The sequence below is a fragment of the Arvicola amphibius genome, chromosome 5, assembly GCF_903992535.2.
Source record: "Arvicola amphibius chromosome 5, mArvAmp1.2, whole genome shotgun sequence".
Lineage (NCBI taxonomy): Eukaryota > Metazoa > Chordata > Mammalia > Rodentia > Cricetidae > Arvicola > Arvicola amphibius.
In genome coordinates this window covers 120,827,949-120,841,931 of record NC_052051.1, presented here as the reverse complement: position 1 = coordinate 120,841,931, position 13,983 = coordinate 120,827,949, and the positions used below count along the sequence as shown (strand labels likewise).

General features: G+C 39.1%; 1 protein-coding gene across 2 annotated transcripts; it reads right to left on the bottom strand.

Annotated features, from left to right (window-relative positions):
* Positions 1-261: 261 nt before the first annotated feature.
* Myot (myotilin) lies at positions 262-13,727 on the bottom strand. Of its 2 annotated transcripts, none has more exons than XM_038332037.1 (9): positions 13,328-13,727; positions 9,532-9,706; positions 8,578-8,679; positions 6,283-6,332; positions 5,626-5,758; positions 4,588-4,795; positions 1,245-1,410; positions 586-719; positions 262-434 (listed from the first exon to the last, which is right to left on the bottom strand). In XM_038332037.1, the coding sequence occupies exons 1-9, from the start codon at positions 13,678-13,680 to the stop codon at positions 262-264; spliced, it is 1,494 nt and encodes a 497-aa protein (XP_038187965.1). In that variant the 5' UTR covers positions 13,681-13,727. The 2 variants fall into 2 exon arrangements, with proteins under 2 accessions (XP_038187965.1, XP_038187966.1); XM_038332038.1 differs by having other exon boundaries at positions 6,283-6,329.
* Between the last annotated feature and the right edge of the window lie 256 nt (positions 13,728-13,983).

The following is a 13,983-nucleotide window of genomic DNA, read 5'->3' as shown; positions in this document are numbered from 1 at the left end:
CTCAAGCTCTAAGAAACTGTAACTCAAGCCAGTCGCTTACCATATAAACCCATAAACTCAGTTTACTGTTGGCTTCACAGGTCAGAGGAGTAGACAGGCTGCACCAGAGTTGGAGGATTAATAATATTTTAAACACGTGTTAGTTATACGACCTAAGTAAAGCCGTAAGCTGTTAATACAGCCATGGATTTTTTTTTTCCTACAAAGTCATCAGCTATATTGCTAATAGTGAGATTGTGTTTTCCATTGTGGGCAAAGTTATTAAAGTTCTTCACTTTCGTAGAGTCCAGATTGAGCCGCTAGGCGCTGAAACTCTCCTTCTGGGTTAAATGCTTGTCTCACATCCAAACCTCTCCCGTTAAGTGCTAAATATTTGCTGAAAGTTGGTCGAACACGCAGCTGCTTGGGAGCTGGGGGCGTTTGGTTTGGGCGGGCTGAAACAAACAGAAATTTAGAAGAGTTGTTTAAAATACGTAGTTGAACTTCATAGTCAGCTGCAGATACGATGGGAAAATGATTACGAGGAATCATTTGAGCTGTGTGTTTCTCAGCTCCAGGGCTAAGCTGAGCTGCTCTGTGACGTACCTGTGACGTCAAGTCTTGTGTTACACGTGGTCACACCAGCCTCATTGACTGCGGACACTGTGTACCACCCAGCATCCTTCTTGGTTACGTCCTTTATCAGTAAAGTCACTCTTCCGGCATTGTCATGATATAGGCTGGAAAGGAACAAACAAAAACTAAGCTGCGGGAATTAAAATTCTTTTCTCTCAGGTAAAGTTGAAGTGCTATGGCTGCCTTTTAGAACTTAATTAGTAATAAAAGGCTGCTGAAAACTCCAAGACTGACTCTAATCAATGCCCAGTAGCTAATAGACTTTGAAAAATTAGACACCCCACCTATGAGCAGAGGTATCTTTTTGTAGTAGAGTATTTGTCTGCCATGAATAAGACCCTAGGCTGGATCTCTAGAAACTTGTACACATACTCTCTCTTCCCTGAAAGAATCCGCTTTTAATCTTTTCATGTCATTTATTTCCTGTAGCCATGCCTCTTTATTGTCAAAAAAGATGAACTCTAGGCTCTGTGATGCCTTATTTTTAGGATTACTCGAATCTGACTTAAATATTTATTTTTAAGAACAGACAACACAAGACCATAATTTTATAATTTATAATATGTATAAAAAGCATAACTAGATTGGCCCAACCAATGTATATGCCAATGAGGAACGTCGCGTCCTACCTTATCCGATCGGTGTTGAACTGGACCATTTCATTGTTTCTTTTCCAGAACAGCTTGGGTGGAGGGATAGCTGAGATCTGGCATTCTAGTTTCACTGACTCTCCCTCAAAAACCTTTTTACTCTGTGGTTTGTAGATAAACATTGGCGCTCTTTTATGCTCTTTTGCTGGATAGTGGTAGGAAATCAATAAAGATGACATTAAGCCAAATTAAAATATTATGAAGTGTGTATGCTGACATTAAAGCTTTAAGAAGCAACGTTGGGATTGGGATCCTTTTTACTCTTAGATAAAAGACCATAACATACATTATTATTTTATTATATTCAGAGTTCTTAAAATGGAATGCAATGATCTATTGAAGTTTTAACCATGTTTTATTAAAAGAAGTAAGTCACTTGGTCTACAGGGAGGCAGCGTGCATCCCTGGGGAAAGAAGCAGACATCTACAGTTCAGATCCTGCTTGGGGATGCAACTTAGCAGTCGAGTGTTTGTCCTGCCTGTGCAGGGCTGTAGCCTTGATCCTCAACCCCACAAAACGAAGTCTCTGTTGGCTCCTCCAGCCATGTAAAACTGGAAAATTTTTGCTTAGTTTCTCTGAGCCTCAGTTTTATCTGTCGCTAACTACACCTTCAAAACAAACAAAAACAAACGAACAAACAAAAAACCAAAACTAAACAAATTCCAGGTTGTAATGATGGATCTGTCTGAATATGAAAGAAAAGGTGCTTTGTAAACTGCTAATATGCAGATGTCAGTCATCACAACCACCTACAAGGATACCAAATGGTGAGCTGACACTGAAGGCGGATTTCCTAAAGGAGAAAGGAAGAAACTGGATGGGTTCCAGCCAAGCTCTCTTTCTGTTGGAATAGGACATTATTTATGAAGCCACTGGCACAGATACGGTTTACCCAAAGCTGAATAGAGGGAAGTGTATTACTGGGCAGGCATGCACATATGTGTTTTATTCCCTGCTCACTCCTTTTTTCCTTTGGCTGAGGCCCCTTAGTCCTAAAGGTCTTTCATTGATCTAGGTAGAGTATAAGCTCAAGGACGTTGCTCATCTTTTAACCTTATCAGACTTTTATATAACTGACAACGATTCATTAAATATTTTTTTGTGTGGTAATACCATAGCTTAAAGCATTATGTAGGATATATTTAAAGTACTTAGATGGTAAAATTTCAAAACCGGACATGGGTTTTTACAGAGCTATGCTGCCACAGTGTGAGGTGAGAGTTTTTATCAGAACCTGCTTTTCTAAGAAATATGATTTTTTTTGGTTATGGTTAGACACTATTTTCATAGTAAATATAACATAGGGCAGAGCTAAAAATTAACAGCCAGTGTCCATTTTTCAAGTAGGGATTTACATTGTGACAGCCTATGGCAATTTTGTATCAGCCTGAGTCAGGATGGCTACATTCAGGCTATAGGGCAGATAATTATTAGGCTAAAGTTTCTACTAGAAATCCTCTTCTAGTTATATCAACAAAAGATTATACTATTTCATTTGCTCCCCCTAAAATTATATAATATTCTCTCTGCCAATTGTTGATCAACCATGCGAATTGTTGCTCTGTTCACCATGGCTAGGAAAATGGAAACAACCTAAATGCCCTTCAGTTGACCAATGAATGATGAAAATGTGGACCTATATACTATGAAATAGTATCCAGCTGGAAGGGAAATAAAATAATGACATTTGCAGGTAAATGGATGAAATTAAAAAATATATTTTGTGGGATAACCCAGACACAGAAAGAAAAAAAAACATACTATGTTATCTCTCATATGTGATTCCTAGCTCCAAATCTTAACATGTGAGCATATGACTTGTAGTAACAAGAAACCGTAGGAAAGTTAAAAAGGGCATGTGTGGGGTAGGGGCTAAAGAGAGAGAACTAGCAGGATTCAAGTGATGGAAAGTCTCCTTCCAAGGACTAGCTTTTGTAATACCAAAAGGAACTAGCAAAAGGATGAAGCAATCAATAGTCCTGCCTAGCTCTGATGAACTGTGACCAGCATTGCCAGATACACCTAAGGGTGCAATGCTGACACCCATATGTTGGCAGTAACCAGCTTACAAGTAACTGGACTTACAGCTGCCTCAGCAGGAGGGAAACCATGCCTGTCACTGGAAACCTAGCCGGCTACCTAGGAGTAGTGACGTCATGGAGATTAGAAGAGAACTTATTACTATGGCTCTCCTAGACCAGTAGAGCTAAACCCTCCCTGCATTCTAAATATGTATCTTTATACTCACAGCTAAGGGTTGTAATTCTCACCCCTCTCTAAAGAAGCTTCTCGTTACAGTAGGTGAAGACCACAACAGAAACAAGTCTGCTCAAAGTACAGAGAACAACTGACTATGGGGTACCCAGACTCAATGGATACATCTGCAACACAACTCGTGCACCAAAAGCTCAGAGAACATTTCAGAAGAGGAGGCCAGAAAGGCTGTAAGAGCCGTAGGAACAAGAAGTCTGACCACAGACTAAATGCTGGAAAGCCTTCACCCATGACACAGTAACACATAGCTGCCTAAACAAGACCTGAACAAGGAGGGCACCAATAGATGTGCTAATATGGAAGGGAGAAATCTCACAAGGCTCCACCCTTAGATGAAAAGCTACAGGCAACTAATGCTTGCTGAGAGGGGAGAACTGGTCTTCCCCAGGGATGCAATTCCTAATTAGTTATAAAATACCAAAAGGTATCTATTCTCTGTCTGTCTGTCTGTCTGTCTATCCATCAATATCTATTTATCTAAAATCCTCATAGAAAAAGAGGCCATAAATTTGAGAGTATAAAGGGAGGGGCTCAGGAGGGACTGGAAAGGGAGATTTAGGGGGAGTTGGAGGGAAGAAAGGGAATAGGAAATGATGTAATTATATTTTAACTAAAGTTTTTTTAAAAAGAAAAAGCAGGTTGAACAAGTCCTGGGAAGCAGTAGCTTTGTCCATGGCTTCGGCTTCAGTTCCTGCCTCCAGGTTCCTGACTTCAGTTCCTGCTTCCAGGTTCCCTTCAATGGACTGTGACTTGGATTTGTAAAACAAACCCCTTCTTCACTCCTCCCCCAATAATTAAAATAAAATTACAATATCTTCTTATTACCTTTCTAGAAAAGAACTGGTGGTAGATCTGGCACTGTAATATTACTGTTTCCTCCTAAAATGTCTTTTTTGCTGTTTTAAGTATAAATTGGCATTGCTCTAGATTCTGTAGATGTTAACTTTAACTTTGGAGTTCGCTGAACTTTTCTTTGAAATATTGTCTTTCATAATACTCTTTCATTTTCAGTCAGGCTGTCTACGAAGGATCTCTTTGGAGGCTTACCAAGGACGTCCAGCTGCACGGTGAAAGTGGCTTCTCCGGCTCTGTTCCTGGCCACACAGGCATACGACCCTGCGTCTGATGCTCTGACCACTTCAAAGATGAGCGAGTGAAAGCCTTTCTCAGATACTATCATTTTGTGCAACTCATCTGATTGAACTGGACTCCCGTTTAGATACCATGACACGTCAGGGGCCGGTAGTCCACTCACCTACAAATGAAATACAGCAGGTTTCCATTTATGATTTTCAACAATTTTGTCATCTGGGTTTGGGATCAAAATTGGAAAGTAGGAGTTCAAAATACATTTATTATAAATTTTCACTGTGAAATTAAAAACTTGAAATTACTGTATTGTTTTTAAACTATTTCAAACCACACCCAATTCCTTCAAATACAGTCTCAAACTCGTTAAGATGCCTTTTGATTACTTTATCTAGAACATTAATTTATGTTTTATGTCCCACAAGGTATATGGACACCACAATTTTGTCCATAAATATTAGTTATTTAAATGTTTTTGTATAAAGACATTCAACATAAACAGTAACTCTCATTGATAGGGAATCTGGAAAGATATTTTGCAAGGAAAACTTCTTAGAATAAGGATAATCAAAATGTGACGAGGTTTCCGCTAGAGCGCCATTCTAGTCTGAAAATCCAGAAGAGTAGCTTGAAGGGATGAATAGACAACTACAGGTGCTTAAGTCGGTTGTGCGTGCGTGTGTGCATGCGTGCGTGCGTGCGTGCATGCCTGCGTGTATCCAGGATATCTGTTTACTAAGCTCATTTTCCTACTTTATGAGGTAAGTAGTATTTGTTATTCCCATTTCACAGAAGAGACAACAAAATGTAGAGAGGATAAACTTGTCCAAGTTTATTTAACTTGTCTAAGTTTACACAGCTGGAAGATGGCACAACCAGGCTATAACTTGCGTCGGCCCAGCTTCAGAATTGGTGCAAAAGTTTGGTAAGAGGGACAATTCCCCAAACTTGGTGACCCATCGCTAATGCGTCCTTAGCATGTTAAAAAACACTTACTTTAAAATCCATTCTGCAGAACCGTCCTTCTTCAATCGACATATTTTCTGGCACTTGAATGAAGCGTGGTGGGTAAAACTTCTCTTGGATGGCGTCCTGGTCATTTGCCTCTGCTCTTGAGGAGGATCTACTTCTACAACAATATTTTAATAGTGAATGCACAGAAATGTCCTTGCTTTTCCATTCGTGCAATACAATTGGCCATCACGCTAGAGAGTTCAGAGTCTCTGCTTTGGTTTGATGGCATGGTGACAATGGAGACAGACATGAAGGGCTTATTTAATGACTGTCAGAAATATAACAATTTAGAAACGTCTGGCACAAATTGAATATTGACTATCCCTCTCTTTTTAAAAAAGTTCCTTAAGTTGATCAATGTATGCCTCATAGATAGTACTGTGCTTCCCTTGTTCTGACAAGTTATTTAACATGGAAGCATGGTCCTTACTATTTGACCAAAATGTTTAAAAAACACCCTTTGAGGTAGCTCTGATAATGGACATACAAGTTTTCAGCATCACCCTTGACACTTGAAAATTCACACTGTGTTTTGAAAGAATATAGTAATCTTGAGGGCTGTGTATACTACATATTATATTTTTAGTGGAATACATTTTAGGCAGAATACATGTCTCTTTACAATCTAAACGGAATTACCTTACTTGTGATGTGGGAACCTGCAGCCGTGCATGTTCCGGGTTGTGCTGCTTGAGATGCAAACAAAAGGAGAAAGTTAACACGCAGTTGGTCCTTTCAAACGAAGCAGAAGTAAGCAAGTGTAGTTGAGAGGAACGTCTGTGCTACTTCAGTCGTGATTGGCTTTTGTACAGCTACCATTTTAGACACAGCAAATGACCCGACCATTTCCTTAGTAAGGACTCCAAAGAATTAACAGGATAGTCTCACAGGTGCGATTTATAAAAGTCAGCTGAACCCAACACTGATGGTCGCTTACTTCTCAGAGAGTAGTTTTGTGTTAAAAGGGTGATGTGTTCCCCTGGCGTGTTTGACTTGGGGTTGTACTTTAGCAAAGCAGGAATAGATATGAGGTCACTTATGCTGGCACTGGGCAGCAGGTGTCAGGCTACTGCTGAGCAGTGCCACCAACAACAGTAGACAATTAATAGACTGGAAAATACTTCTCCTTTTAGCTCATGGAAAAAAAATCCTGTTGGACACCTTTAGAAATATGGATAAAACTATAAAAAAGACTTGAAACATGAATTAGCTCCTGCCAAATAAAAATATTTATTTACCTTTTATGATTTATGTTGAGTGCCAGAAAATTGTTTCTTCTAGAGAATAAAGTGAATAATTGATGAACATTATAATTGAATTAACTGATTATATATTCCATGCCTGTTTTGTGTAAATGTTGCTGTTCTTGGCACAGTGGAAGATCTAAACGAAGTAGAAAATGTACTCTCAGCCCAAATATCTATGAAGTATTTGAATAGAAACACAGAAAATCTGAGTACAAACATTTATTTTGGGATGAATCTCTTTAGCCAGTGCATTTTGGCATTTCAAAACAATCTAAAAAATTTGTCTAGTCTAAGACTCCTTTAAAAAAGTGAAAACAGTTTACCAAGTCAGCAATCATCCTATTTCTTTAGGAAAAATAAACAAAAACAAAAATCAAACCTAATAATCTAATAAAACTCAAAATCTTCAAAATAAGTTTTTTGTTTTTGTTTTATTGTTTTTATTTTTACATCTATCATCTATCTATCTATCTATCTATCTATCTATCTATCTATCTATCTATCTATCTATCTATCTATCTATTTTACAAGATAGGGCTTCTCAGTGTAGTTCTGGCTGTCCTGGAACTCACTCTGTAGACCAGGATGACCTTGAACTAAGAGATTTCCCTGCCTCTCTCTCACAAATGCCGAGATTAAAGGTGATGCATCATCACTGGCCAGCTAAAAATAAGATTTTTTTTTTAAAAAAAAACTTTTGGTTTTACCATGTTATTTTCAGAAGTAGAGTATTTCAATTACAGCAGAGATATATTTTGTTTATAGTTACTGTAATTGGACATTTCTTATTACTTAGGATCAAAGTTTGGGTGTATAAAATAATAAGGTTTGTGTTTTCTCCCTTCGTTATGTTTCTGCTGCTATCTTCTTGTGCTGGTACTGTCACTTTCCTTTCATACATTGCCATAAATATTAAGTAATTTTTTTTGAGTAATTCTACTAGAAGAGATGGAGATGTCCTATTCCGGCTATAACTGCCTATGCCGTGGCCCGAGTTCAATGCAGTAGATGCTCCATGTAAACTGGCTGGCTGAATGAATGAATGAATGAAGTGCTCAGTATCTAAGATCTACTTCTTATCCATTAGACTGTCATCCATCCTTTCTAGTTAGTCTAGTTGCCTTTAATATAAACAAAAGTCTTCATTCTTATTTCATATCTATTTTCTCAATGAGTTCCCAGCTCCATCTCTGTTGCTCACAGCCTTGCAGACTTTTTAAGAGGCTATAGCAGGCAGCTTGAAGGGTAATCACCCTTCAGTTTGTCTTTCCCACTGTACATGTGTTTTTGAGTTACCTGTTATAATTAATTTGGTCAGGTGCAAATCTATGCGCATTCACTCTATTCTGAAGTTAATCCTTTTCTGGAAAATGAGCTTTTATTAATCTTAATTTTAATTACCCTCAATAGAGTCATCTTATTAGTTTGTTCAATAAAGGGCATGTTCAAACTCGGGAGCATGGCAGAAGCAAGTAGATGTGTCACACACATAGCTGAAAACATCAAACAACTTAAAAATTGCAACAAAAAAAAGTTGCCTGAAGCTAGCCAGAGTTGCGTGCCTCTGTGGTCCCAGATACATAGCTAATTGTGGAAGGAGGATCCATTCAACCAGATTTTGGGCCAAAGATCCTATGTCAAAAAGAAAAACAAAGGTCACAGTTATACATCAGTCATTTTAACTTACCTGTGAAGAATCTTGGACGTCATTGTTTGGAGCTTGAAACACAGCAGCAGCGTTCTGGGGACCTAGCAACCTGCGAGCCATCTTCTCCTCATAGGTCAGCCTCTAGAGGGCGGTGATGAGATATAGTAAGAGCTGTGTGAATAGATATACATGGAAAACCAGTACTCTACGTCAGAACTTCAAACTGTGCTCCCATGTTTCAGTGTTTCCTAAGGAGTTTTGTCTTCAAGGATGAGCAACTAATTCAATTGTTTATTAAGAGCTACTTAAGAATTACACTTGTTAAGGTACAAAAAGTTGAGTTGATAACATTTTCCATTAGTTACTTGGCAGACAGACATTTTGTGAGAAGGTAAAGGTTATTTTTTTTTGAGAGAGAGAGAGAGAGAGAGAGAGAGAGAGAGAGAGAGAGAGAGAGAGAGAGAGAGAGAGAGAGAGAGAAGATTTCATGGGTCACAGACTTGCTTTGAACTCATTATCTAGTCAAAGCTCATTTCCCACTCCCGATCCTCCTGTCTCTAATTTTCCAAAACCCTAGGGAAGGGAGAGTAGAAATGTGCCAATATATTGAGTTTTTGAGAAAATAATGTGTAAGACAAAAGTTTAGTTGTATTATTTAGTTTTTTTAAAAAAATATTTCATCTATTTATTACTGAAACCCAAATGGTGGACATCATGTTAGAATAATAATGAATTCAAGCAAGCAAATATTCCTTTTTAAAAAGGTGAATCCTATTTCTTGCTGCCTCTATGGCCATAGATCTGTGAGAGACAGAAGTTTTGTGTGTGTGTGTGTGTGTGTGTGTGTGTGTGTAGTGGTACTGGGTATCAACCTGATGTTAGGTAAGTGTCCTGCCAGTGAGCTATATTCTCAGCCTCAGAACTTTCTCATTGGAATTAGATCTTTAATAGTGTAATTGGCCTTCTGTACGAAACAACAGATAGCTTGCCCACTTGATTTCCATTTTGAAGAAGGGTGTCCTTGCATTTCAGCTTTCTCTCCAAATCTTGAATCAATGCTTCTTTTGATCCTTGGATTTCATGGTCAGGAGTCCTTGGAGTGGGCTTAGCATTTGCAGTTTGGGATGACATGGCATTTACTGGTTGGTTAACTGAGGATTGTTGATAGCTTCAAAAAAAGAAAAAAAGAAACCCCATGAAAATGATAGAATTGAATTCATTCTGTAAGCCATGTTTAGAAATATTGAGATTACCACTTAGAATTTTTAGTGTTGTCAAGAACACCAATGACCCTGATAACAGTCAAGAAGGATGCTATAAGAATGGCTACTGAGGTTATCTTCTCTCTTGGCAGGAGAAAACTAATACAGTGTGTGTGTGTGTTGGGGGAATTTAGTCATAAAGAGGACATCTAGAAGATCCTCCCTAAAGAATGTGATGGTTCATGTTCTTTCAGCCTGATTGTTGAATTTCTTGTCTGATGGAGAGATGGACATCAGGCAGTAGTGTGCTCCAGCTGCCTCTCCTGGGCTCAAGAGGGCTGATTTTTTTAGCATCTCTTTCTAGTAACATGTGATCCCAGTAGGGCTTGAAATTGATGCTGTCAAAGTCTTTATACCAGGGAATTTGGTAAATACTGCCAATCATGGCTCTTTGTTTTAGAGCTGAATTGACCAGCACACACCTGTGTTTTGTGGTTCTCCTGATCCTCAATGGGATCTCTGGCTTTTCTATTAATTTCCAATTCCAGTTAATTCTATACCCCAAATGATCCAAACCACTGCATAGAAATAGGGGAGGAAGGAAGGGCAGTGGGGAAAATGTATAGCTCAATTAAAAACAATGAAGAATATAAACATAACTTTTAAAGTAGTGATGATTTCTTTTGTATTGCTAAGCTGATTAGTTTTTGGTAGAGAAAGAAAAGGATAATTAGAGGAAGATAGAACATGAAACATAACTTTAAAGAAGGATTTGGAAAAAAGTCACTAATCTGAAAATAATTCGAAGAGTTTAAGTTCTTATATCATATTCTGTTCCTAAATGTTTATCTAAGCTATCCTGAGCCCTTTCCAATTTCCATACTGACATTGATAGAGAGCAGGGACAACAATGAAAAAATCCTGTATGGTTAACTGTTTGGTGGATCAAACTTTTCCTAGTGTTTTACATTATTTTAACTTAGTTTGATGAATTAGAACCCTACGCGGGCAAACTTGTATCATTCTAGTTGATGGGGAAACCGACCACTGCTCTAAGGAATACTTTACAATGCTCATGATAAATGTCCCTTAGTCATCCAGATCCAAAGGAGATCAAGATTCATAAAAGGACTTGTGATTCAGAGGAAATAAAGACTGAGTGGAACCAGAGCCTTCACTTTGTGCACTGGGGCCACTCTGTGACCTGGTGACTATCCCAAGGGTCAATGTAAACAGACTGATGAGTAACAGGTGCCTACACTCATCACCCTGCCACTCTATGCCCACCACTGTAAAGCACAGCTGTGGGAGATACTGCCAGCTGAGCCAAGATATACTATCTTAGAAACTGATGGTGCCTATTCTCCCTTTACACTCTAGATATTTGAGCTTTCCAGTTGTCTCTATCAATCCCTAACTATAGTCTGATTTGTCCAATAAAGTAAATAGTCAAATCAATCAAATATGTAAGTAAATAGTGAAGCCCCCTTCCTTGATTATATTACTTTTACACTGCTTTAAGGTCTTTTTTGCTCACCACTAATCCTGATCATTAAATATGACACAGCTCAGAAAACTGGATCACCAAGCAGGCTATTTGCTGAATGCCTCATGGTAAGCTCTTTGGAAGGAATAATTAGAATGAAAGAATTCCACTCACTTTTCACTGTGTGGTTTTGAACAATTGCTAAAACCATTGCCTAAGAACTTCCCATCATCGAGAAGTGAAGTAGGCTTTTCAAGAGTCTTTAGGTCAGAAATCAAGAGATTGCTTTAGAAGATGGAGCAATCCTGAGCCCTTCATAACAATGAGAGAGCTGTGCACAAATGTTCAAGGGCCAGGGCTTTCCACCCCATACAGCTGGACTCAGAATGGGTATCAAGTAGCGATGGCAAGATTAGAAGAGTTATCTACAGTTGCTGAAAATGGAACAGCTAAAGCTGGACCTTTGATCTATGGTCTGGGGACCTCCTAGACTTGCTTTCTTAGTCTCTATTTTTGCCTCTTTTTAGTTTTGCGCAAAGTTAGGTATGTGGTTGAGGCTCTGTGAATATTTGTTTGATAACTATTTTTTCTTAGCAGAATTGGAATAGGATTGAAAGACTTTAATAGGGAAAATACTACAGTCAGAGTAGGTTATATATTTAAAATTCCGGTATAAGAAACTTAGAAATACCAAGAAGCTACGTGGAGAATTATCATATTAATAATTGTGAACAAGAAAGAAGTATGAAATGAATTCAATGGGATTTTGTGGGGAACTGGGGAGGAAGGCGACCTTTTAAAATACTAAGTCAAAACTCTGAGAATATTATATTCCAAAGCAGGAATTATTGGTCATCAGCCATTATATATAATTCAATTTAATAACTATAGAATTCCAACCAGTTTTTGAGTGTCCTAATTTTTATTTTTAAAAGTATGAAATAGGTTTCACTACAAGTTGAACTGCTATGGTTAATTTAGCTGCTTTTCTGGAATTTCAATGAATAATATAATTTTTAGAAAAACTAGCTCAGTCATCTTATTGGTGAACACTTTAATAATTCATACAAGTAAATGGCATGAGTATCAGTTTATGTATGGATAGGAAAACCGTTCACTTCTACGCTGATTTATGGGTCCTTTCTCTGTTCAACATCAAACAAATGTAGAGAAGACATCAGCAAGTATTCCACTAAGACTCCAACAAGACATGGTCCACCAGACAATGTTTGAGATGCCTCTCGTTTAATTGCTGATATTCTCGCCAGCCAAGAAATATGAAAACTGATAGCCCTAACTTTAAATAAGTACAAAGTATTCTGTTCATGTTTTAAAAAAAGCTCAACTCCACATGGTGTCCCTTCCTCAGGCTGAGTTCCTCCAGGGCAGTCTCTGGCTATGGAAATATAGTGCATGCTTGCATAAGGTTCTAGGTATTTGCTCCTGGATTTAGACCAACCGACAAAGTTCGACAAGTTACAGCTTTCCCTACCAACACAAGCCTTAAAACCATGATCCTTCTTCTGTTCCAGCCTCCCTGCTGATGCCAGTAAGGACCATTTATGCAAGTGGCTAACTGACTGAGTTCCAGACTTTTTAAAAAAGTGTTAATTTTAAATTATATTAGCCAAGTGGATAGTCAGGATTAGAGGGAGAAGAGGGTAGGAAGAGAAGACTACGAGAAGAAACTTAATAGCCTTTGCTCATAAGGGAGGAAATCCTAGACACGGAACAGACAGGTGTTCTGCAACCCAGCCAAGCCAGACCTCAGAGGAATTAAATTTGAGTGAGAGGAACTTAACTTAGAGCTAAGCAGAAAGCTCACCATTCCCTGGTGTGTTAGAAATCTGCTCTTTTTTTCTTTCTGAAGATGATAAATAATAAGGATGTACTTGTGCGCGATAGTGCGATAGTAGGCAATTTGAGTCCTGCTCCGTCTGGACACTGGAGAAGGCTTAGACGACCTCTTCCTGCCAGTTTCCTGGCTCAGTGAGAATGAAGCTCACACTACCGATTTGCACTCTAAAGAATAACAGCCGCTCACCCTGAGATCTCCCCGGATAAAGCTCATGGCGCACGCAGTGTACACAGGTTCACTTACTTGGAGTCCACAGCAGATGGGATCTTACTGTTACTGTAATCAGGTTGAGATGGTAAAATCGAGCTGAGGAAGCTGGCTGGAGACTGGTTATAGGTGGCAGTAACCTTTTGGCCTGGGTTGGGGCCCCCAAGCTGCTGGGAAGCAGGATAAGCCGAGGAAGACACGGTGATGTGAGAGCTTACTGTGGACGAGGCAGAAAACCTCTGCTCCGTGCACTGGCGGGGCTGGATGACGATGGAGGATTGTTTGGTCTGGCTAGGGAAGCCGGGGGCTTCCTGTCCTGGAGGCTGCAGTCTGGAGCCACATGGATTTTGGGACTGGATGAAGTGTTTTGGACGTTCGTAGTTAAACATGCTTAGCTGGTATGTGCAAGATGGGTTTGTTCCCCGACGGGTAGAGTCCTGACCGTGAGGCTGAGAGAGAGGAATACAGAAGGTTGCAGCAAGTCAGAAGCAACTTTAGTGCGGCCCTGCTTGCTGAGATCTCGAGAACACTGTACTCCTGGCTTCGGCAGGTTTTTCTTGAAGAATATGTTTCTGAAAAAGGGGGAGGGGATCATTAATTTACAAGTTTAGTTTAAACTATATTGTTTACTTGACACTATCAGCAAAAGCTTTTAGGGCTGCCTCAGGGTGGAGTTTTCCAGCCTTCTATCC

Coding starts and splice junctions, on each gene's coding strand:
- Myot (XM_038332037.1), bottom strand. CDS start 13,680: ATGTTTAACTACGAACGTCCAAAACACTTCATCCAGTCCCAAAATCCA. Junction 8,680..9,531: donor TTCTTCAAAATGGAAATCAA/GTGGGCAAGCTA, acceptor ACCGCCCTCTAG/AGGCTGACCTATGAGGAGAA. Junction 4,796..5,625: donor TCTGCAGAATGGATTTTAAA/GTAAGTGTTTTT, acceptor TTTCATTTGTAG/GTGAGTGGACTACCGGCCCC.